The following is a 24,410-nucleotide window of genomic DNA, read 5'->3' as shown; positions in this document are numbered from 1 at the left end:
CTATGGTATTTGTTGTAGAGATGTAAAAATATTGAAAAATGACATCAAGAATAAGAAAGTACTCTTTATTTTAGACCTCATAAAAATTTCTTATCTCCCCCTCTTCTTGCCCTAATGCTCACCTTTTAGTTGAATAATAAGCTTAGCTTGAGAGAGGAAAAGGGGAAATGATAACAGGTAAACCCTGCAGCACTAAAAAGGTACTTTCATGAAAACATAATCATTTCTCCAAACTGCCATTCTACAGAAGTCATCCAAAAAGTGGGGGACTTTTCCATGTTCAAATAATGTAGGAAATAGGTCTGGGAGTGATGGCACACATCTATAAATCCCAGCTACACAGGAGGCAGGGGCAGAAGAATTGTAATTTTCAGGCCAGCTATGGCAAAGTTAGGGAGATCTGTCTCTACCACAAAATAAAAACAAAAGGGCTGGCAGCATAGCTCAAGTGGCAGAGTGTTTGCCTAGCAAGTATAAGGCCCTGGTTTAATCCCCAGTGTTGCAAAAGAAAAATTGTAAAAATAACAGGAACAGAAAATTATATATAGGTTAGTTTTCTAGCCATCAGGAATGCTCAGAGTCCTTAGTCTTAATGTGGGTTGATCTCCAAGAGGAGAAGGGGAATGTGCAATATTCAAACTTTAGTACAGTCTTTCTCACAGAATATATGAACAACATTTCAGAGAATGCTGGTAAATATTTTGGGGGCCAGAGGCATGGTTCAAGTGGTAGAGCACCTGCCTAGCAAGCTTGAGATCCCTGAGTTCATACCCTGATAATACTAAAAAGAAGAAAATGATTTTGGGGGGTAAAAGTTAAAAAGCCCTATCTCTTTATATTGTTCCTCCCATTCTAGGCTAAAGCTAGCAATAGAGGACTCATCCAGGCCACCTGTTATATTAAGGACAGTTAATCAAGGATGAAATGGAAGGAACTAGCTGCCTCATTTCCACTTCCACTCCTGTTTTTTCATCATCACCTCCCCAACCCCACTGTCCTAAGTTAATGTAAGATGTACATTTCTTCTCTTAAGCAACCCAGTTGGGTGCTACTTGCCTCGTTTTGTGACAGGGGACTAACATCACCAAATGAGACAAACGAGTTCTGCAGAGGTAAGATGGTAGGCCAGTGGAATCTGTGTAGTAATTGCCTAAAGTGCCACAAGAAGGAAAGGGGAATCTAACCTTAAGAGATGATGCAGAAACAATATTGAAGCAATACTTTTCCAAGCATTACTTGCACCAGCAACACTAAGAAAGAATTTATGTGAGTATCTCACGCCTGAATATCAGCCTTCTATTTGCTTGAAATGTGGCTAGATGTTTGCTCTCGGAATCTATGTCTGCTTTGGTTTTTTTCAGTCTCTGGGCTTGTGTACAATTCTGGCACTGTGTGCAGTAGGCTCCCTTTCCTAAGACTGAGCTTGACCACATCACAAGGTTGAAAAACAATCTCCGTGGTTATTAGCTAATTAAACATGGAATTCAATACCATATGGCAATAGGAGGCGGCAAAGGATAAGATTCGGATCTTAGATCTTTCCAAGTAGGGCATGTTAGATGATAACAGGAGAGAAGGATTAGTTGCAGGCTGGATCAGAGCTCAGGGTTGGGCATGGAGAAAATTGTCCTCCACGTGGTTTGGAAGAGTTAGGGGCTCCCCAAGCTGTATTGTAAACCGCAAAAGCTTCAATGAAGAAAGGGTATGATGTGGGCATTAAACCATTCTTCAGACAGTTGAAGATGGTCCCCTTCTGTAGCCAGAAACACCAGCTGTCCTGCTTTGTCCATTTGCTTTAGTCCCAATCGGTCCTGCAGAGAGAAAGGCAAGAATTACTCAAGAAAGGCTTTAGAGCAAAACAGTAAAGAGAATATTAAGACATTCTCAAAATGCAGTTTTTTTCCTTTGTGAAAAATTATTTGTAAAAAAGGTGTACTGCTGAAATGCCAAAAAAGATTCCTCCTTCTAGTTGTTTCTAAGCAATAAAAATATAGATGCAGGCATGGCTCAAGTGGTAGAGCGCTTGCCTAGCAAGCATCAGGCCCTAAGTTCAAACCCCAGTACCACCCAAAACAAAAAAAATGCAATTGAAATTGCCCTGTATTTATATTCTGCTTTTTTTTCTTTTTAACCCCTATGAGGCCTCACACATGCTTCTCAGCTATGTCCTCAGTGCCTATATTCAGCTTTTTTTAAAGCTTCGCAGAGGTGGAGGACCACCCATGTGTGAGCAAATCATGGACAAAGCTACCTCAAAAATAAGTGGGACTGAGCCAAAGGCAGGAGAAAATTAGCTAGACAAATGTTTTAAGATAAAACATATTATCCTTAGATAATGAACTTGAGACAATTTCATAATCTTGCAGGTGCAAATATCACTCAATACCCTAGGTACCACAGAACCACCTCTGGTTGTGAGCTATGGCAGGGCCACAACGGTGCCTCTGCCGTAGCTACCATCAGTTTGAGTTTCACAATAAGGAAGTTCTAGCTGTAATTTCCAAAACTTACCAAAACCTAGCTCCCCTTTCATTTATCCTTACCCAAACTGGGACACCAAATGCAAGAGGAAAGCCAAGAGGGAAGAGGTGGTCTCAGAAATTATAATTCCTATTAGAGGAATTCTAATAGAATTCCTATTAGAGGAATTCTAATAGAAGGTGCTAGTTCAGATGTAGCACCTGTGCATCTGTGAATCTGTCTCCAACATAAAGTCAGTGTGCAGCAAGCAGAGGCCCATAACTGCATGTGGTGAAACACTGCAACTTCTGCCTGAGGAACAGGACCTACTGCTAAACAAAATTCAGAACTCCAGTTATGTTTAAGCTCCTGCAGGAGGAGCTCCCCTTGTCAATGCTTAATTTATTGATTTATTTTTGGTGCTGGACTCAAACCCAAGGAGTCGTGCTGCTAAGCACAGGCTCTACCACTGGGCTACACCCCAGCCCACCAATGCCTAACTTAAAAACAACTTCTACATTTGTGATGCTGTAACACTGCTCTCTTCTATTTTTGTTCTCATGGAGGCTTCTTGGTTTTGTAGCAAACTATACCTTTGCAAAGGAAGCCAATTCCATACCTCTTCTTCAAAAGCAAAGTATTAGAGATGATGTTTCTCTTGTTTTTTGCTTGAAAAGCATGAGATACGGGTCTTACCTTAGGATGTAGTGAATTTCTCTAAGCCATGACCTGAAAAATGACAACAGCCTAACAAGTGTCACCTCATCTAACATGAACCAGATGACACATGAGCACCTAATAATTTGGGGTAGACAGGGCAGGGCCTCAGGAACCAGGAGCTGACAAGACACAGCACTAACCTCCTAAGAAAGATCTCTCCCTCTCAGTTACCTGTGTATACAGAGTGGTCTCCTGTAGGGGAATGGTTTCCTTGGCTTGGCCACTTCTGTAAAATCCAAACCACTGCAAGAGAGGGAGAAGAAAAGTAAGTCAGATCAGACACACACTGCCAAACTTATTTGAGACTCTTTACTACCTACTAAGACTCCCACCAAACTGAACACCATAAAACTTCTTTACATAACAAGGGATGAGTTAATCTTTCTAAAGAGGTTTCCATTTCCCCAGAATTCTTCCTTTATTGTATGCCAGTCCTGAAATCCCCGTGCTGAACTCAGCCATTCAGGGGTATGATCCCTTTTTCCAAGAAGCTACCAGTCTATCGAGGCACAGAAACAATTCATTGTTTAGCAAACTTTTTTCTGTAAAGGTCACATACAAAGTATTTTAGGCTTTAAGGACATATGGTTGCAGCTATTCACTGCTCCAATTGTAACACAAAAGTAACCACAGACAGTATGTGAAAAATGTTCCAATGAAACTTCATTTATAGACATGAAATTTGAGTGTCATGTAATTTTCATTTCATGAAATATTCTTTTGATTTTTTTTTCCAACTTTTTAAATATGTAAAAATTCTTAGCTCACAAGCCATTCAAAAATATGGCCAGAGATATCTAGCCCATCGGTAGAAGGGCTGACCATGTGGGCAAAGCTCTAGTAGAGACTGATGACTACACAAGAGGGAGCAAGGGGCTGGCCTAGTGGTTCACGAGATAGAGGGACTACCTAGCAAGCAATGGGCCCTGAGTTCAAACCCCAGTACCACCAAAACAATTATTTAAAAATTATTTAAAAAAAAAGAAAAAGGGAGCAAATTCTTGAAATGGGGATGGTGTCCTAGAGAAGTGACATTTGCATTTGGCCTTAACAGGTGAATAGGAGTTTGTCAGGTGTAAAGGTGTCCTAAAGATGAAAAAGCAGTAACAAAGGCATGCAGGAGATAAAGCACAGGCCAATTGTGGGGCATTTCAAATACTACAATATAACTTGACCAAAGATTGTATGAAGGGGTACTGAAGGGAGATGAAGCTGGAAAAACAGGTTGAAGCTGAATTAAGGCAGACCTGGAAAGCCAAGCTTAGGAATTTGTAGACTGGATTAGTCATTTTGAACTTTTTTTGGATTACAGATCTCTTTGAAATCTGATTAAAGCTAAGTCCTTCCCCACAGAATGCAATCACATACTTCCACATAAAATTTGGGGGTGAAATTGGGGAGTTACAAAATTCAATGTCCCATTTATGGACCTCAGAACTTCTGTTCTGTATTATACAGCAGGCAGCTGTATTTCAAGACCATTTGCTCCTGCAGTCTTCAGTCATGCTGTGGCCTAAGTAGGTCTCACCTCAGAGTCTACAGGGTCCACAATGGAATCATTGAAGAATTTCACCATCACAAATTTCTTGAGGGCCATCAGGTTCTTCTTGTAGGATTCATTGACACTCTGGAAGAAAGGCCAGCAAGGTTATTACCATCGCGTCCCAGCAGGGGGTTAAAGCCTCCAGTGCTCTGGCTTACCTGACCCTGGGAACTATGTTTCTTCCTCAGCTCCTGCCCACAATATACCTTGTGCTGCCTTTTCTTACCATCCTATGTGATGACATGCCATTACCAACCACGGCAAACAAGTGCTACCATGAATCTGCCACATTCTACAGGCGTCAGTCACAAAAAGGCAACTAGCCAGAGAAAACCAAAGCAAAATAAACTGAAAATTCTGGGTTCTTCTGCTATACTAGTCCTTGTTGTTTAGAGTTTTTTGTTGGTTTTGGGGGGTTTGGTTGGTTTTAGTTTGTTTTCCCCTTTGATTTTTCTATTTACTTATTTATTTTTGGTAATAATGGGGTTTGGACTCGGCTTTGTGCTTGCTAGGCAGGTACTTTACCATTTGAGCCATGCCTACAGCCTGATTTTTCTGTTTAAAACAACAAAAACCCGCAGGATGACCCTAATATAAGTTGGTAAACCATCCAGTTTACCAGAACCTCCCAAACCACACTCATGCGCAGGGCGCAGTCTGTCCTCTGCAGTGTCTCTTCTACGTCAATCTCTTTACTGAAGAACTCTGCCCTAAAGACCCACTGGGCAGGCTTACCTCATGAAGACAGCAGCTGAGAGTTTCTATTTTGCCCAGCCAGCAACCTACTGACCTTGTCCTACTGCTTCAACATGAGGAAAGGGAAAGCACTGTAGGGAGGGAGACCACTGAATTCCAACCTTCCTAAAAGGGGCTGAATCTCATAAGCACTGCTTCCCAATAAACAACTTCTGGTTCCCAGATGCTGCCCAGTGTAGTTTAGGTAAACACTCACTGCTAATTTCTTTCTGATGCCCTGAAGAGAAAAATGAATGTCTATGGGAGCCTTGTTGGGTGCTTACCCTCTCCTGATTTATATCTGCCAAGAAGATGCTGTGGTTGCGATACACGTCCTCCTTTATGGGGTCATGCCAGTATTCTGCTTGCACCAGGCTGCACAGGAGAAATGGAATGAAAGTAACCAAGCTGCCTGTCTTAGCATGCCCCAGTGCAGAGGCCAGCAAGAGACCTTGAAAGGCCAAAAGACCAAAGCCCCCAAATCCCACGTCCTACCCTCTAGCAGGGAATACAAGACTTTGACCTATCAGACTGTTCATCAACATGACAAGCTGCTGAGACAGGGACAGGCTCCTCAACATAAATGTCTGAAAGACTTAGGAAAAGGACTCAGCAATATCTGGCTCTCCTATGCCATTAAGCATCATCACATGACTGGAAGGCTCCAGTCATGGTGGCACGTGCTGTCTCCTCTCTTGCTTTCCTTTACTTCCTAATCATCCTGCAAGACTCAATTCAAATACTATCACCACTGTCTCTTCTCTAATCAGTCACCTATCTCTTCATCCTTCTTGCCATCCTCTGACTGAAACGGATGTTTAACCTATCCCAGTAAGACTTTCAGTAGTCAGGATGACACCCCGTAGTATGTTTATAAGTATATAAGAAATGTTTAGTTTCACTGATTCTTAAAGATTCAGGGCTAAAGATGTAGCTCAGTGGTAGAATGCTTGCCTAACATGCATGAGGCCCTGGGTTTAATTCCCAGCAATGCAAAAATAAATAAATAAATAAAATATAAAAATTCAATGAACTCTGAACATTTTTAAAACACTGCTACTAGTATTGGTCTTGTCGTTTTGCTTTAGTACTGCCGTCACTTACACTGAGGGTGGTTCGTGTCTCCTCTAAAGGACTATAAGCTCCTTGGCTATACCAGATGCTTAGTGTAAGGGTTTGTTGAATGAAATGGACTGATGCAGGATGTCAGACAAACTATGCAAGAGGCTAGCACTGAAAGAGGGGCAGGATTCAGAGGTGTGAGAATAGAGTCCTGGGCAGTCAGAAGAACAAAGGGAGCGGCAGCTTTAAGAGTAGGTGGGCAACAGTGCCAGATATTGAGAAGTCAACGTAAGCACACCCACCTTTCCCACAGGTGGCCAATCATGACTTACTCAATGTAAGAGAATGAGTAGGAAAGTCTTTGGATCTTGCCAGACCAGGTTCCTGGTGACACAGAATTGCAGTGGAGGGCTGATGACTGAGGATAAAAGCGTGAAGGCAAAAGTTATAGTCACCTTCTTGCATGAAAAGGAAACAGAGAGCTGAGAGGTGGTGGTAGTAAGAAATGAGAGACATTTTATTTTCTAAGAAGCCTGGTGCACATGGGACAGCCAAGGCGAAGGCCTGAGAACAAGGTACTTGGAAGGTAGGGCACTGCCTCTTCATGAAACTGACAAAAAAAATAAGTTTGTGCTCCCATCATCTCCTTGTACCACTGAGGGGCAGATTCAGAAAGGCTAAGTTCCTCTCTTGAAGCTACACAGTGTTAGAGAAGGTAAGAGAAAAGCCCAATTTAGAGGCCACATTTACCAATGCAGTGCACACAAGGGTCAGGAAAGGACAATTCTCAGGCTGGACTTTCAAACCACAGGTCACAGCTGGTGAGACAAGTCTGCCAGCCAAGGTCTGCTCTAGCCATGTGGCTCAGAGAAGAGTAACACTTGCACAGCACTTCCTATATGCCAGGCCTATTCTAAGCACTCTACTTATACTGACCTACTTAACCTTGGTGAGAGGCAGGTGCTACTGTTAGCTTTGTGTTTACAAATGAGTGCTCACACTCAGAGTGGTTAAGGAGCCTGCCCAAGTCATACTCCTCGTCAGCACAGAGCAGAGCAGGACTGCAGGCAGTCTAGCTCCAGAGGCCTTGCCCTTCACTACACTGCACTATCTCTGCTGCACGTGGGATGGAGACAGCATCAGCACATGTCCCATCAGGCTGGGTTGGAATGACAGGTATTTTACCTCTATGTACCTGCAAAATTAAGCATGATATGTAAAACTTGATACTGTGTCCACCCATGCTATAAATAAAAGAGCGATACTAGGTCTGTCATCGTTCACTTTTGCACATCCTCTCCCTCACACTGGGGCCAGCTTTTGGCAGTGTACAGTTTGCATGGTATGTGCGGGGCTCAGGCTGAGGTAAGGGCCTGAAGGAGAGCACAAGTACAAGCACAAGAGCTGAGGTTACATCAAACTAAGGAATTCCAGTTTTGTTTTTTTTTGTAGTGCTGGGGATCAAGCCCAGGACCTTGTACACACTAGGCAAGCACTCTACCACTGAGCTACATACACCCTCAGCAGCCCAAGATAGTTTTTGATGGAATCTGACAAACTAATTCTAAAATTCAGGTGAAACAATAAAAGCCCAAGAACAGCCAACACTTGAAGACAGGTAAAAGTTGCTACAGAAACTAAAGCTGTGTACTAATGGAAAGATAGATAAATAGACCAATAGGAGAGAGTACACTCAAGCACACCAACACCTAGGTAGATGAAAAAGCATGACAATGAGAAACAAAACTTTAAAATAGTAAGAGGAGCTAGGCACCAGTGGCTCGGGCGCCAGTGACTCACTCGTGTAATCCCAGCTGCTCAGGAGGCAGAGATAGGAGGATCGAGAAACCCTCTCTCAAAAATACCCAAACAAAAAAGGGCTGGTGGAGTGGCTCAAGAAGTAGAGCACCTGCCTAGGAAGTATGAGGCCCTGAATTCAAACCCCCAGTACCACCAAAAAATAAGAGGAAAATAGTTTTGTGCATCAATCATAAAGGTTGACAAATTTGAGTCCAAATTAAAAGCTGCTGTATTGGCTGATGGTTATATGACACTGAGTGAAATTAACACCATTGAACTGTATATTTAAAAATGGTTAAAAACCAGCTGGAGATGTAGCTCAGTGGCAGAGCATTTGCCTAGTATGTGTGAGGCCCTGGGTTTAATCCCCAGCATTGTCAACAGAAAAAAAAAGATTAAAATATCCTATTTTACCACAATGAATTATACACTTTAAGTGTGTGAATTGTAAATATTAGAGTTATATCTCAATAAAGCTACTTTAAAAACAAAACAAAACAAAACTGGGGTTGGTGATACAACTCTGTGGTAGTATGCACACTTAGTATGCAGAAGACCCTGGATTCAACCCCCAACACCAAAACCAAAAGATACCATAAATTAAATGATACAACGCAGACTGGGAGAAGGTAAGTGCAACATATATAACAAAGTTTTAATATTAAAAAGATGTGTATATGATACAAATCAATGAGAAAAAAAACCAGACAACCCAACAGAAAAATAAGCAAAGGCTATGAATAGGCAATTCACAAGAAGGAAAACCTGCACGGGCAATAAACATGAACAGATGCTTAACCTGACTGATAATCAAAAGCTTGCAGATTAGAATAGTAATCACTCCACACACATCTGATTCACAAAAATTTAAAAGACGCAGGACTGGCTGGGTGTGGTGGTGCATGCCTGTAATTCCAGCATTTAAGATGCAGAGGCAGGAAATTCATGAATTTGAGGCCAAGTTCCAGACCAGCCTGGGCTACACTAAGCTACAGACCCTGTCTCAAAAAAAAAAAAAAAAAAAAAACAAACTCACAGGATCAAAAGTTGGTAAGAATGGAGAAAACAGAAACTCATTCAGTGGTGCTGTAAATCGGCACAACCACTTTGGCAATATTGGGTAAACTTAAAATACACATGCCAATTAGCATTATCACAACAGCAGCTGATACACACCAAGTATTTTTCAGGTACTGTTCTAAGCATTCTATTAACTCATTTATACACATGGGATAAAATTATTTGCTCTCTTTTACAGATAATAAAACTGAGGCAAAGAGATAACCTTCCCCAAATTAGCCAATCTACTAGTAGATAAGTTCCTGTCCAAGGATATTCCCTGCAAATTGCTCATTATGATGAGAACCTGGAAGTGCTAAAATGTTTGTAATACAGGAATCAATGACAGAACGCCACACAGCAGTTAAAATGAGTGAACTAGATATACACGTGACAACAGGCTTAGATCACGGTGAAAAAATCTGCAGAATGAAACTTAGGGAAGTGTATCTACTGTATAGAAACCCATACACCGTAACAGTATTATTGATCATGGATAGAAAGGTAATACATATAATACTTTTTTTTTTTTTTTGTGGTACTGGGGTTTGAACTCAGGGCCTCACACTTGTTAGGCAGGCACTCTACCACTTGAGCCACTCCACTGGCCCAATACTTTTTTTTTTTTTTTTTGAGCTATAGTCTTGCCATGTAGCCCCCCAGGCTGGCCTCCAACTCTCAGTCCTCCTGCTTCACCCCCCCAAGTACTGGATAACAAGTGTGTGCTATCACACCTGGCTGGTACTATTTCTTGATTTGTTTGCCTTACTGGGATTTGAACTCACAGCCTTATGACTGCTAGGCAAGTACTCTACAACTGAGCCATGCTCCCTGCCTTTTTGCTTTTAGTTATTTTTTAGATATGGTCTTGTGTTTTTTTTCCAAATTGACCTGGACCACAATCCTCTTACTTAGGCCTCCTGTGTAGCTGGTATTGCAGAAATAAATCACCATGCCCAGCTTTTTTGTTCAGATGGGGTTCTCATTAACTTTTTTGCCTAAGCACACCTCAAACTGTGACCCTTCTGATCTCTGCCTCCCAAGTAGCTGGGATTACAAGCATGAGGTACCTCACCTGGCCCTAATGCTAGTATTTTTAATGGACACAAAGAATATACTCTCACTTCTTGACAGACATTATGGAGGGAGCATACAGAATAGAACCTGGGAAGAATTCAATTTTATCTGAAATGTTTTAGTTACATAAAAAAAATCTGAAGCAAGTATGATAACTCTATGAACTAAGTACATAACAATTTGTTAGATTACTCGCTGACTTTTCTGAATGGTTAAAACGTCTCTGAGAATTTGACCAGATGCCTCAATGCTTCCAGAAAAGGAAGTGGCAAGTTCATTAGCTATGAGCAAAGACAGGAAAATGTGACAACTGAGAAAAAGCCTCTAAGAGAGCCACACAGGCCCTGCTAAGCACAGGAGCATGAGGCTGGGAGCCAGGGCCAGAAGGGACCCAGGGGAGGGCACGCTGTTGTGAAAATTAAGAAGATGTGTAAAAGCTCTAGCTTCCCATGGATGATGCAGGGAAAGATGAGAGGCCAAGGCTGAGACTGGAGTATTCATTGTGGCAAGAGTATGGGGCTGGGAAAGGAGAAGGCCAGGAAGGGCTCAGAGCATATGCAAGGGGAAAGGGAACTACAGCGCAGAGTTCACATCCAGGAAGGAGAAAGCTGTTACAATCGTGGCCTCTACCACGCCTAGCAGGGGCTGGTACTTGAAGAGCACTTCTCGCTAGCCACTGAGTGGGCCAGGACATCACATTCCTTTGCTAAGATTAAACTTCTGAGGAGTACAGAAGACATCTTTTGGGGTCTCTGTCTAAATCAAAACAATTCTCCCTTATCTGGGAACTATGTTCTTTCTGCTCCCACCTTATGGCTACAGAGACGAGTCCATAGTCCCACATCTCTGGACAGAAAGCTAATAAAAGCAGACTGGGGGACCCTACCTGAGCTAGGACATGTACCTTCCCTAAAAGTCTGAATTGGGACTAAGAGATTCTAACCTCCAACCACGACAGTCTCCTAAGCAGAAGATTAAACACTTGGAAGCTATGCAAGAACACCTTCCACCTTGTGGGTAGCAGTAATTGGTCTGCACAGAGGGGAAAAAAGATTCAGTGAGAGAGAGAGAGAGAGAGACAATGACAACAGTTGAAGATTGATGCCTTGGCTCCTCATGGCTCCCATTTCTTCATTTCAGGCCCTCTGAGGCCTTGGGAACCGAAATGCTGAGTTTCTTTTTAAATTCACTTTGGCTTGATTTGTTTTCCTTCTGGTCATCCTCCCTAATACAAAGGGCAACCTGGGACAATACTGCAGTAAGAAAATTATTTCTCTTCGTTGTTTTAAGCTCTCATCATCCCCTGTTTCATCATTCTACTTAAACTACTTGCTTCTGTAAGTCTCATATCGGCTACCTGTTAAAATGAGATTTTGAAGCCAGGTGTGATGGTTCACGCCTGCAACCCTAGCACTCAGAAGAATGAAGTAGGAGGTTCATGAGTTCAAAGTGAGCCTGAGCTATGCAGAAAGACCCTGTCTCAGAGAGAGAGAGAGAGAGAGAGAGAGAGAGAGAGAGAGAGATTTTGCTCATACAAAGACATTTTTAAAAGGCAAGACTATAAAATTAGAAAGCTGTTGAGAACTCAGAATGCACTCCCCATGGAAATTGTGTTTTAAGTGGACCTCTATGCCAGCTCACAAGTCTGATTCTTCTACAGCATCCTGAAACTTATCTCCAGTCATTCCTTTTCTCTCCATCTCAACTGTCACCCTGGTGTCCAAGCCACAGTCATCTCTCACCCAGACCACTGGTCTTCTGTTTTTCTTCTACAATCCCCTTTCCACAAAGCAGTGGAGATCTTCCAAAACCACAAATCAGGCCATGATACACTTCTGCATAAAACTTCCCGATAGCTTCCCATGGCGTTTAGGATAAAATATCAACTCCTTACATGGCCTACAAGCCCTTGCACAATGTGGCCCCTGCTTTTCTGTTCCCCCTTCCCAACTGTCACTAAACTCTAACTATCCTGGCCTAAAACCAGTCAAATGTGTCCCAGTCTCAGGACCTTTGTGCTCCTCTGGCTTATTCCATCTTTTCTTGCTTCTCCTTACACGCTCCTTCTATCTCATGCTTCACATCCCAGATTAAAGATGTCTTCTTCAAAGACCATTCTATCCAAAGTCGCCCACCCCACATTACCTCCATCACTGCTTCCTGTTCATTTCTGCCACGGCTTTCCCCTGAGTAGGTATCTACTGCATCTGTTTACTCTTTCCCCACTGTGTGTTACTTCATGAGAGCAGGGACTCCCTTGTCTCCATCATGATGCCTGTGAACTCTACAGCCAGATCTGGTAAACAGCAGTAACTCAACGTTTGATGAAATTATGAATGAAATACTTTCCAACTGCAACTGAAAGAGAAAGGGTTGGAGGAGTGGCTCAAGTGCTAGAGTGCTTGCCTAGTAAGCAGGAGGCCCCAAGCTCAAAAAAATAAATAGAAAAAATAAAACCATTACAACACGTATAAACAGAAAGCTAAAGTTGAATGTTTCAAATAGCACCGCCTGTGGCCATAGCCAAGCCCTACTTCATATGAAATGAACACCACACTAAGTGTTTTATATCCCATTTGTTTAATCATCACGTGACCACAGTAAAGTGGCCTTTACTGCTAACTTCTTGTGAGAGATGGAAAAAAACCAGGCTCAAAGATACCCAGGGCCACCAACTAGCTGGTGGTAGAACTGAGGCTCTTCAACAACCCTCTGGAAAGGGGGCATGGGAGATTATTTTCCCACGCCTTTTGCATCTGAAGATAACGTTATTTTCCACTCATACTTCGGGGTTACGTACACAGAATTCTAGGCTGGAGGTCATCTTCCCTCAGACTATGCAGGCCTGCGCCATCGCCTTCTAGCTGTGTGCTGTTGTCGGGTAGCACGCTGCTGCCAGGATCAGCTCTGCCCCCACAGCCTCACTGGGACCTATTCGTTATCCCCAGGGTTCTGCAATTTCACAGGAATAACCTTGCTGTGGTCTTTTCTTCTGTCCTTGCCCTGGGTACTTGGTAAATCCTTTCAATCTGAAAACTCATGTACTGTAATTCTGGGAAACTTTCTTATTTTACTTCTTTGGTAATTCCAGTCCACTCTTTCCTCTGTCCTGAAACTCCTGTTAGTCAGCTATTAGACTTCCTAAAGTGTTTTTCTATCTGTTCGTCCTTTTCTACCTCTTTGAATTTTATTCTTACTTCGCTTTGTATTCCCATACCACTAATAACTTTCAAATTCTGACGTTATATTTTTAATCTCCAAGCGCTCTCTTGCTGTCTGGATTATTGATTTTATGCATGCTCTAGTGGCATGGGTGCAATCTCTTCTTCCTCTCTCTGAAGATGACAGCTATAGGCTTTTGGGGTTTGTTTGGTTGGTTTTTTTGGGTTTTGTGTGTATGTGTGGTATTGGAGCTTGAACTCAGGACCTATACCACGAGCCACTCCGATAGCCCCTTTCTGTAATGGGATTTTTCGAGATAGGGTCTCTTGACCTATTTGCTAAGGATGGCTTTGAACTGCGATCCTCCTGACCTCTGCCTCCTGAGTAGATGGGATTGCAGGCAGGAGCCACTAGTGCCCAGCCAGGCTTTTAGTTTTTAAGTTTTCCTCTGTACCTTGAACTACCATCTGTGTCTTCCAAGTCCCTTTTTAACTTTTCTTACTTGAGCCTGTCATGTTAGTTTTACTTGCATGTCTGACTGGGGATCTGTGACTCAGTGTTCACTCATATTCAACAAGGGTGACTGAAAGCTCTTCATGCCGGAGCAGAGCTGAGAGCTCAGCTTATCCACTGGTGGCTTCAGCATATGGTAATCAGGAGGGGTCCTGCCTTGTTGGAGGATCCTGAAACATCAATCTGTGGGTCTTTTCTCTTGGTTCATCCAGACAGGGATCCACAAATTCTGCCTGCCTGGCTGCTATCATTCTGGGAGTTGAGCAGGGAGACAGGGGATGGGTCTCAGTATGGCACCACACCAACATAACCGTGCTTGTTACCTCTGGGGCTTCTCCAGTTAAGATTCTTAGAAAGTAAATTTAGCTTCTTCTGTCAGGATGGAGAGAGAATAGTCAGGGTGGAGAAAGATGTGCACATAAGGGAATTAGGAGTCTGATCAATCTTTCTTAGATTTTTCTCAACAAAAAGTCCTGTTTTGGCTGGGCATGGTGGCTCATGTCAAAAATCACAGCTCTTCAGAAGACAGAGCCTGGGAGGATCACAGTTCAAGGTCAGACTGGGCAAAAGTTAGTGATATCCAATCTCAACCAACAAACTGGGCGAGGCAGCTCATGCCTATGATCACAGCTACCCCAGCTATGCAGAAGGCATAAGTAGGAAGATCATGATCTGAGGCTGATCCCAGGCAAAAATTTGAGACTATCAGAAAAATAACTTGGAAAGGGGCTGGGGGTATAGCTCAAATGGTCGAGTGCCTGCCTATTAACTGCAAGTGCTGAATTCAAACCCCAGCACTGCCAAAAAAAAATCCACTTACTACCTTCAAAGTGCTGTATACCCCTAATTCCCAAGCCTTCCTAGAACTGTAGAATGCAAGTCTCCTCCCTTCTTGCCAGTGCACTTATCTCTAGATGTAAAAGTTTCAACTTTCTGTTCTGCTAAAAGTTTTTATATTCATTCTTCTGTTTTCTCTCTTTCAAAAGCCTGTTGTTCACAAAAGCCAATTTTCAGCAAGGGGACAGAACCTATTGACATCTTTTATTATCTATTATCTCCTCTCCTGTTCTCTTTGCCTATGTGGGCTTATCCATTTGTATTCTTTTGCTACCGCTTTATTAAAGTTTAAAGAAGTAAAGATAAGCCACATCAATCAATCACTTTTAATCAATAGTTAGGTAGCATTTCTCACCCCACCACTGACTGGCTCCTTTTCATCATTAACATAATTCTGGTTGCTGAGGGTTGTATTTTAGTTCACAAAACAAGGAAATACAAAGAAAGAAAAGGACGGGGTTTTCTCTGGAGACAAGTGGGAAGAGTTAGAAGAATAAAGAGTAAAAGAGTAGCTGGACTTGATGATGCAAGTCTGTAATCCCAGCACTCAGGAAGAAGCAAGAGAATCGAAGGTTGGAGGCCAGCCTGAGATACATAGTGAGATACCCTCTCAAAAAAAAAAATATATATATATATATAAAAGTAAAGATGGAGGAGTTAAAGAAGCCATACATATCCAGGTAAAGGTTGTAGTGGTTTGAGTTGCCAGAGGAAAAAGGTAAAGTTCCCGATACTGACCACTAGGTGGCACTGTTAGCCTAATACAGCTTTGTGTCTGAGTGTTGCCAGAATTGCAAAGAGATCTGTGGGGTGTTTCTATATGCGTGTTCCTCACAAGGCTGTACCTTCAAAAATGGTTTCCAGCATGTGTTGTATTGAAGAGTTGTTATTTGATGAGAGTGCACACTTGGAATACCCACAGGTTAGATAGATATTAGTTGATCCCAAACCTCAGCTATCATGTAGAATACTCCAGACTACTAAATCAGAGTATCTAGGGATGGAGCCTTGGAATCCATTTTTAGTGAATTTCCCAATGGTGATGATAGAAAACTAAGTTTGGAAACAACAGAACTATACAAAAGTGATTCTATGCATTTTAAATACCTGAACACCTCTGAGTAGTCAAGGACTTGATGTAGGAGTGGCTGACCCCTCACTGCCCTACAACATAAAGAATCTGTCCTTCTGTTCTCCAAGCCAGGCACTGGTGGCTTATACCTGTAATCCTAGCTACTAAGGAGGCAGAGATCAGGAGGATGGAGTTTCAAAGCCAGCCCAGGAAAATAGTTGGAGAGACCCTATCTCAAAAAATCCCATCACAAAAAAAAGGGTTTGCAGGGTGGCTCAAGGTGAAGGCCAAGATCAAACCCTAGTATTGCAAAAAGAAAAAGAATCTGTCCTCCAAATATTAGCAGTCACACCTTGGGCTTTGTACTTGATAAAGAATTTTTTAAATTTTTTTAAACTTTTTGTAGTTACATTTTTCCTATACAGAAAAATAATCTGTTTTCTTCCTTTTTAAAAATTAATAGGTTATTGCTAGAGCAGGTTGAGGCTTACAGAGTAATTAAGCAGACAGCACAGAGACAGTTACAGAAAATATGTCACTCAACTATCACAAGCAACTACTCTTATAATCACTGCTGGCATGAATGTCAGCTCAGTATTTTCACATAGCGGCAGGTGTGTATCTTTTGAAGCTAACCATACATACCGTTCTTGAACAACTTTGGAGTAAGCCCCAGCATTCAAGGTTTTCCTGATGAAGTCACAGATGTGAGAGCTCTCTCCTGGGCATCGGGGGAGTCCAAAGACCCCTGAAATGGTGAAAGACAAGCACCCATTCCTCTAGTAATCACACTGAATACCCACTATGTACAAGGCACTGTGAAAAAGCAAAAGGGACAAAAGCCAGACCCAGGTCTCATTCATTCCTCAAAGAAGTGAAGCAATAGCACAACCAGCCTCCTCTTGGCACTTCTACTCTGCTGCCTAAGGATCTCTGCTCTGCCCCTCCCTGGAGGATGTGCTGCTTCTGCATGTAACTAGACTCACCTTGGTTCTCCTGTCTTTTTTGTGTGTGTGGTGGGGGAGTAGGGGGTACTGAGGCTTGAACTCAGGGCCTATACCTTGAATCACTCTTTTGTGACAGGGTCTTGTGAACTATTTGCCTGGGCTGAGTATGAACCATGATCCTCCTGATCTCCGCCTCCTGAGTAGCTAGGATTACAGGCATGAGCCACCAGTGCCTGGCCCCTTTTAAAATTACCTCTAGATTTCTTATCCTACCTAATACAATGTAAACTCTATGTATACAAAGTAAATGCTATATAAATAATTGTGAGGCTATATTGATTAGAGAATAATGACAAGAAAAAAGTTTGTATATGTTCAATATAGATGTAATTTTTCCCAAAATATTTCTGATCCACGGTTGTTTGAATCCACAGATGTAGAATTCACAGTTTGGAGGGATGACCCGATTGACAATAAGTGATTAAATCCTCACAACCATCCTATGGAGTAGTTATCATTATTTGCCTAAGATCACAAATAGAAAACTTTTTATTTTTTTGTGGTACTGGGGCTTGAACTCAGGGCCTAGACCTTGAGCCACTCCACCAGCCCTTTTTTCTGACAGGTTTTTTTCAAGATAAGGTCTCTCAAAATATTTGCCCAGACTGGCTTCGAACCATGATCCTCCTGATCTCTGCCTCCTGAGTAGCTAGGATTACTGGTGTGAGTCCCTAGCACCTGGCCACAAACAGAAATCTTTAAGACAGGTTAAATACCTCATTCAAGGTTACACAATAAGGGTTACAGCCAGGATTTGAACAAGTTTGGTTCCAGAACTTATTCCTTTAACAATCACATCCACAAATCTGTCCCTCCATAAATACTTGCTGAATGAATAGTAAAGCTGTTTTTAACAGCAGAATACTTGGGTTTTTTAAAAGTATTTTCCTACATACCATTTCACTTCATTCTCTGCAAATTCCCACAAGATGGGCAGTCACACTTTAGTTTTCCCCATCTGTGAAAGGAACCTAAAATAAGCTTATATACAAAGACTCGAACTCCTGCACTCTACCAGACAAGCACAATATCCATCGTGAGAGACAAAAATTCTATTCCAAAGGCACGTCCCTCCCCCAAATATGTACCTGCTGCAGCTCAAATCTCAGAAACTGAGTACAAATAAGCTCAACCACTTATTAGTTGTATAACTTTTGGGCAAATGACTTCAGTTATTGCAAACACCAATTCCTTGTCAATAATTGTTAAGAACAACACCTACCTGTAGGGTTGTAAAGATTAAATGAGAAAAGCTGCATAAACATTTGAATCAGTGCTTAAAACTGTTAGTTATTAATATAAAATGGCCAACCCAATTTGAAAAAAAAAAACCTGCTACTTTTGAAAGGATCTACTTTTTTATTAAAATTCAAAGGCCAAAAAACTTAAGACACTATTTTTTTGTCTAAGCCTAAATTCAATAGCAGAGCACCAATGTCAAAAACAGGAAAAGTTGTTATGTTTTCCTGACTCCTCCACCACCACCTGCATGTCAACTGAACTGGACAACCTAATGATTTACGTATGTCACAGGTCTCTGGAATCTTAAGTCACTTCCCACTTCCTCACCAATGCTGCTCAGTTCATAACAGGATTTTACAAGGATAACTGATTTATCATGCAACCACAGCTGCTAGATATTTTTAAAGAAATCAAGCAGGCATGTGGGTTAGACAAGAGAAAAAGGAGATAAAGAGGTCCAGGTTACCTTGATGTTGTCCCCCAACTGAGATCAGATTGATCATGGGAGGTGACGGGCATCTCTGAGCCACTGCCCTCCTGGCGACATAAAAGGAGGTTATCAGTTCTCACTGGCAGACAGTCAGCTTCAGAGATTAAGCTGCTCAACACACTGGTTCCCCAAAGCCACAGAGTAGAGGATTTTCCTCTGCTATGGCCAAACACAAATCTTTCTTTCATAGAATATAAATTAAGTTCCGTAAAGCTTCTTACATGGGAACTTTTTAGACTAACTTCCCTTTTCAGATAGGGGAGATTCCCAAAAGAATTAGAGTAGATTTATTTGAATAAAAGAAAACAAATCAATTCCATGCAAGTGGTATTGTAGAAAAGAAACGGACTTACAGAAATTGGCCTCCCTGGGAGAATCCCATCGCATTGTAGCCTTGCTGCAATTTTGGATCCTTGGCAAGAACCTGACACACCATTGTGACTTGAAGATTGACATTCAAGAAGAAGCTGTTTTCCACATCCTAAAAAAGGAAATACAGAGAAGTGAAAGGATGGCACACATCTGTAATCCCAGCACTCAGCAGGTTGAGACAAGAGGACTGCAAGTTCTAGGCCCGCCTGAATTACACAACAAGATTCTGTCTCACTCAAAGAATGTAGATATCATTGTATGATTTGCTGCTAAAAATGCAAGGTGCAGCGTTCTAATAGTCCCTTCTGTGAAACCAGCTCGCAAACCTTTCAGGGAGCAGAGCTGTGAAGGGCCTTACCTCTCTCATGTTCTTCCCAATCTCTAAAGACAAAACGTAAATTCCTGGTATTTTCTTCTCAACCATTTTTTTAATGGCACCCATACTCAGGGGATTGCAACAGCTGTCTCCTGGTCAACAAAGACAAGAATGGAAATTCATGCATCAAAATAACATTAACTTATTTTTTTAAAAACTGTTGTGCCTTAAAGGACATTATCAAGAATGTGAAAGGCAACATACAGAATGGGAGAAAACATTTGGAAAACACAGATCTAATATGAGTTTAGTGTCCAAAACATAAATAATTCTTACAACTTAACAAGATAATTAATTTAAAAATGGGAAAAGGATTCAAAGGCATTTCTCCAAAGAAGATATTAAATGGTCAATAAGAAGCTTCACGAGTTACTAAGGAAACACTAACAATGGAGTACCACTTCATATCCACCTGGATTGCTTTAATAATAACTTGTTTAAAAACTGGAGTGCAAGGCCCTGAGTTCAAACCATAGCACCACCAAAAAATAAATAAATAAACCATAAAAACTGGAAAATAAGTACTGACAAAGAGATGTAGAAATAGGAACCCTTTGTACACTGACGGTGAAAGTGTACTAATGTAACCACTGTGGAAAAACTTTGGCAGTTTCTTAAAAAATTAACTGTAGAATTACCACCTGACCCAGCCATTCCACTTTCAGGTATATGTATTCAAGAGAAATAAAAACACATGTCCATACAGAAATTTGTATATGAATGTTTACAGTAGTAGTCTTGGTAATAGGCAAAAGCTGGGGAAAAAAATGTCCATCAGCAGATGAATAGGTAAATAAACTGTGGTATATTTATGCAATGGAATATTATTCAGCTGTAAAAAGGAATGAAGTCACATGTTACGACTTGGATGAACCTCAAAAACATTATGCTAAGTGAAATAAACCTGGCACAAAAAAAAGATCACATACTAGGCTGACAGAGTGGTTCAAGTGGTAAAGTGCCTACCTAGCAAGCATGAAGCCCTGAGTTCAAACCTCAGTACCACCAAAAAAAAAAAATCACATAATATATAACCCCTTTTATATGCTACATATATTCAGAATTGGCAACTCCATAGAGACAGAAAATAGGCTAGAGGTTATTACGGATGGGAGAAGAAAGGATAAAATGATTACATAATGAGTATGGGTGTTTTTCTGAGGTGCTGAAAACTTTGAAACTAGAGAGAAACATGAAAACACTAAATGCCACTGAACTGTACACTTTAAAATGATTAATTTCTCGATGTATGAATTCATCTCAAAAAAAGATAAAAGAACACGTTTTTGTTTAGTTCCTATTTATTGAATAGTAACAAGCTTCAAAAGCCCATGTGAGCCAGGAGGCTGGCGCAGGATCACATACCCAGGCCGGCTGGGGCAAAAGTACGAGACCCTTTCTGAAAACAAACCAAAAGCAAAAGGGTTGGGGGTGGCTCAAGTGGGACAGAACTTGCCTAGCTCAATCCTCACTCCATATGATGTAACTGGGATAGCAAATTTACAACTGAAGAATAAACAGAGGTGCACATTCCTCCCTGTCACATGGCAAGAGAAGCCTAAGGCGCAATATTCAGTAAGGAGGCACCCACTCTCAGGCTGGCACCAGTGCTGCCAATTCTGAACCTGCCCAAACTTAAGCGTGAGTGCTTCCTTAACCTGTGCTGTAGGTGCGCCCTTGCTTCATCCTGCTTCCAGACTTGCTCCTTTTCCTGTCAAGAAACCAGAACTAAGAGCAGGAAGCAACCTAGCACCTAATGGAGGAGTGGAGTCAGATCATCGCCATTGTGCACTTAATCATCCTGTTTTTAACCTCTGAGGAAGCTTGGGAGCCAGTTTAAAGGAAAACCTACGGTCTAGAGAAGCTTCTTTATCTCTCCTAACAGCACACCACACTGCTCTCTAACTGTAGCTCACCTTCCTGCCTCCCCTGTGCGCTGACTTTGAGCACTAGGGAGGACAGAGCATCTGCCTTGCTCCCTTTTTTATCCTCATCGTAGAAGCCCTGGGGCATGAAACAGAGCTTCAAAGGAGACTTTGAATGTGTAGACTTGCTAATTCTAATTCCTCTCAGAACGTTTTGTTGTTGTTGTTGGGGGGTAAGACTATGGTTTGAACTCAGGGTTTCACACTTGCAAAGTAGGCACTCTACCACTTGAGCCAGCTTCCAGTCCCTCCCTCAACGTTTTAACCCATTCCTTTCTTTCTTACTATAAACCCCAAACTGCTTTTGCCAAGATCAGTACATCTTCATACTGTTAAACCCAGTATGATGAGGCCAGTTCTCAGGCCTCATCATACTGACCTCACAACATGTGATCCAGTAACCACTCCTTTCCTCTTGAAACATTTTCTTCAGGTGACACTGCATGCTCCTGACTTCCCTCCTCACCACAGGTCATTCTGTCACTGTCTCCTTTGCTAATTTCTCCTCATTCCCTAAATGCTCTGCATACACACTCCCTAAGTGACCTTACCCAGCGTCAAGGTTTTAAAAGCTGGCCATAAACAGAAGGCTCCTAATTAAATCTCCAGCTCGTATCTCTCTCCTAGACTTGACATTCAAGTCAAGCCTCTGTAACTCCTCCCAGTTGTGTAACAAGGATTTCAAATTTAGTAAGTCCAAAAACAGACTTGATCATCACCCTCCAGCCCCAAGTTTACGCACCCTAAGGGATAGTCTACATTGCTAAAATGACAACTTGACCCTTCTAGCTGTCCAGGTCAAATAAATCATCTCTGACTCCTTCCTTTCTCTCTCAAGCTACATCTAAATCCCTGGTTCCACCCTCAAAATATACTCAAACTGGTTACTTCCAACACCTCCACTGTTACTATACAGCTCCAAGCTACGATCATCTCTTAGAAGGTTAAGTTATGGCAACAGCTTCTTAATTTGTCTCCCTGAACTGCCTGTGTCTCCCTAAAGTCTATTCTCAGTACAGCAACAAGAATGACCCTTTTAAAATGCAAATCAGATCATGTCACTCATTTGCCCCAAAACTTTCTACCTCATCTAGGCAAAGTCCCAATATTAGTCTTAGTAGGTCCAACCACATGGGTCCACCCTCTCTCTAACTTAAACCTCCATTCTCTTCCCCTTGCTCAGTCAGTTCCAGTCACACTGATCTAAAAATGGTTACTTGAACATACAGGACACACTTCTGCCTCTTGGCCTTTACATTTTCTGATCCTTCTACCACACATCCAAGTGGCAACTTCCCTCCTCCACTTCAAACCTTTGTTCAGACGTCATTTTTTCCGTGAATCCTTTCCTAACCTTGCTCCATAAAGTACAAGCCCATAATCCCAGCGCTTGGGAGGCAGAGGCAGGAGTTCTAGTCTAGCCGAGGCGACACAGTAACACTGTCCAGAAAAAAAAAAAAAAAGTGAAAGCCCTCATCCGCGGTCTCTGTCCTTCTCCCCCTTTTCTCCATTGCGCTCATCACCACTTGACATGTTTTACTTGTGTTTACTTATAGTCTGTCTCTCCCCCTGTCAAGTTCCAAAAGAAAGAAGAATCTGGTCTGTGTCATTCACTGCGATGTCCTCAGCGCCCAGCAGGTGCTCACGATGCGTTAGGTGTAAGCGAACTGCAGGTGCCTCGCCACCTCCCCGCTGTGGGGACGGAACGAAGGATGGAGCCGCCGTTCAGGGCCAGCCTGCCGCCAGGCTGCGGGGTTTCAACCCGACATGGGGTACCCGCCAAAAGACGACTCCTTCCCTCTTCCCTCCTCCCAGTGCAGAGCGGCTGTCCTCGTCCTAAGCCGCAGGGAGTCACTCGCTCGCTCGCTCGCCATCCTCACCCTCCTTTTGCAGTCGCGCCCCAGGCTCACTCACCCATCCCATGCCAGATCACCAGCGGCAGCGGCGCGGGCGGGTCCAGATGCCCCAGCGCCCGGGCGGCGCAGGACCAGGGCAGGAGAGCCACAGCCAGAAGCCACAGGGAGCCGGGCAGCGCCATCTTGACCCAGTCACATGACCGCGGGCGCGCGACGCGCGGAACAGCACTGCCGGCGCGCATCTCGCGCACGTCGCCCCCGGCCCCGCGCGGCGGGCGGCGGCCTGAGGAGCAGTGCTGGGGGGCGGGGAGGAGGGGAGGGGAAAAGTGGGGCGACCGCGACCCCGCAGGGCTGCCCGCCCGCCCTACAGCCCACAGCTGGTCTGCGGCGGTCCCTGGGAATCAGGCCGTTGCTAGCGTTTATTCAGCGCCTACTGCATACAGGCGCTGCTGTAGAGCTTTACATTCTTTAAATGCTCTAACCCTTATCACGCTTTGCATTGCGCCCCACTTTACAGGTAAGGACCCCGAGGCACAGAGAAGTTGGGTAAGGTGCCGAGGTCACACAGCAAACTGGTTGGTCCAAAGTCGTTGCAAATGCTCAGTGCTGGGGATGCAGCTCAGTGGTAGAGCATCGGCCGGGCAGGCGCAAGGGCCTCCTGGCTGCCATCCCCGCTCTGCAAGAAAAAAAAAAAAAAAATAGGAAGGAAGAAAGGACTCAACCCCGTGTTAGAAACAGAAGGGAACACATAATTCCCTGGTAGGGGTGTAGTATTTCTTCTAGATCTTGAAGGAAAGCTAGGGCTTCAACAGGCAGAGAAGAAATTGGGGAGATAACACGAGCCTTCGCTCACGAGTGAGGTGAACTTCAGACTGACAAGGGCATCTGCTGGCTGCAGAAGACTGAAATTCACTGCCACTTCCTGGTCTAAGCTCGGAGCTGGGTTATTGCAAGAGGCGCCCATCAACCTATTCCCCCCTTTCATCCATTTGCAGTTCTATTACCCAATTCTTTCTCTCAATACATTTTCACCATCTCAGTTCCCTGCTCAAACCTCCCCCCCCCCCCAGAAAAACATCTAAAATTGATAAGGAATCTGCTA

At 42.9% G+C, this 24,410-nt stretch overlaps 1 protein-coding gene across 1 annotated transcript; it reads right to left on the bottom strand.

The window, feature by feature from the left end:
• Positions 1–44: 44 nt before the first annotated feature.
• On the bottom strand, positions 45–23,525 carry Ppt1 (palmitoyl-protein thioesterase 1). Its single transcript, XM_020171671.2, has 9 exons — positions 23,367–23,525; positions 19,510–19,619; positions 19,133–19,260; positions 18,756–18,826; positions 16,686–16,788; positions 5,743–5,833; positions 4,709–4,807; positions 3,352–3,423; positions 45–1,811 (listed from the first exon to the last, which is right to left on the bottom strand). The coding sequence occupies exons 1-9, from the start codon at positions 23,488–23,490 to the stop codon at positions 1,689–1,691; spliced, it is 921 nt and encodes a 306-aa protein (XP_020027260.1). The 5' UTR covers positions 23,491–23,525; the 3' UTR covers positions 45–1,688.
• Between the last annotated feature and the right edge of the window lie 885 nt (positions 23,526–24,410).

Source organism: Castor canadensis, chromosome 7 (assembly GCF_047511655.1).
Source record: "Castor canadensis chromosome 7, mCasCan1.hap1v2, whole genome shotgun sequence".
Classification (NCBI taxonomy): Eukaryota; Metazoa; Chordata; class Mammalia; order Rodentia; family Castoridae; genus Castor; species Castor canadensis.
The sequence above is the reverse complement of the archived record's forward strand: the minus strand, read 5'-3'. Positions and strand labels throughout refer to the sequence as shown.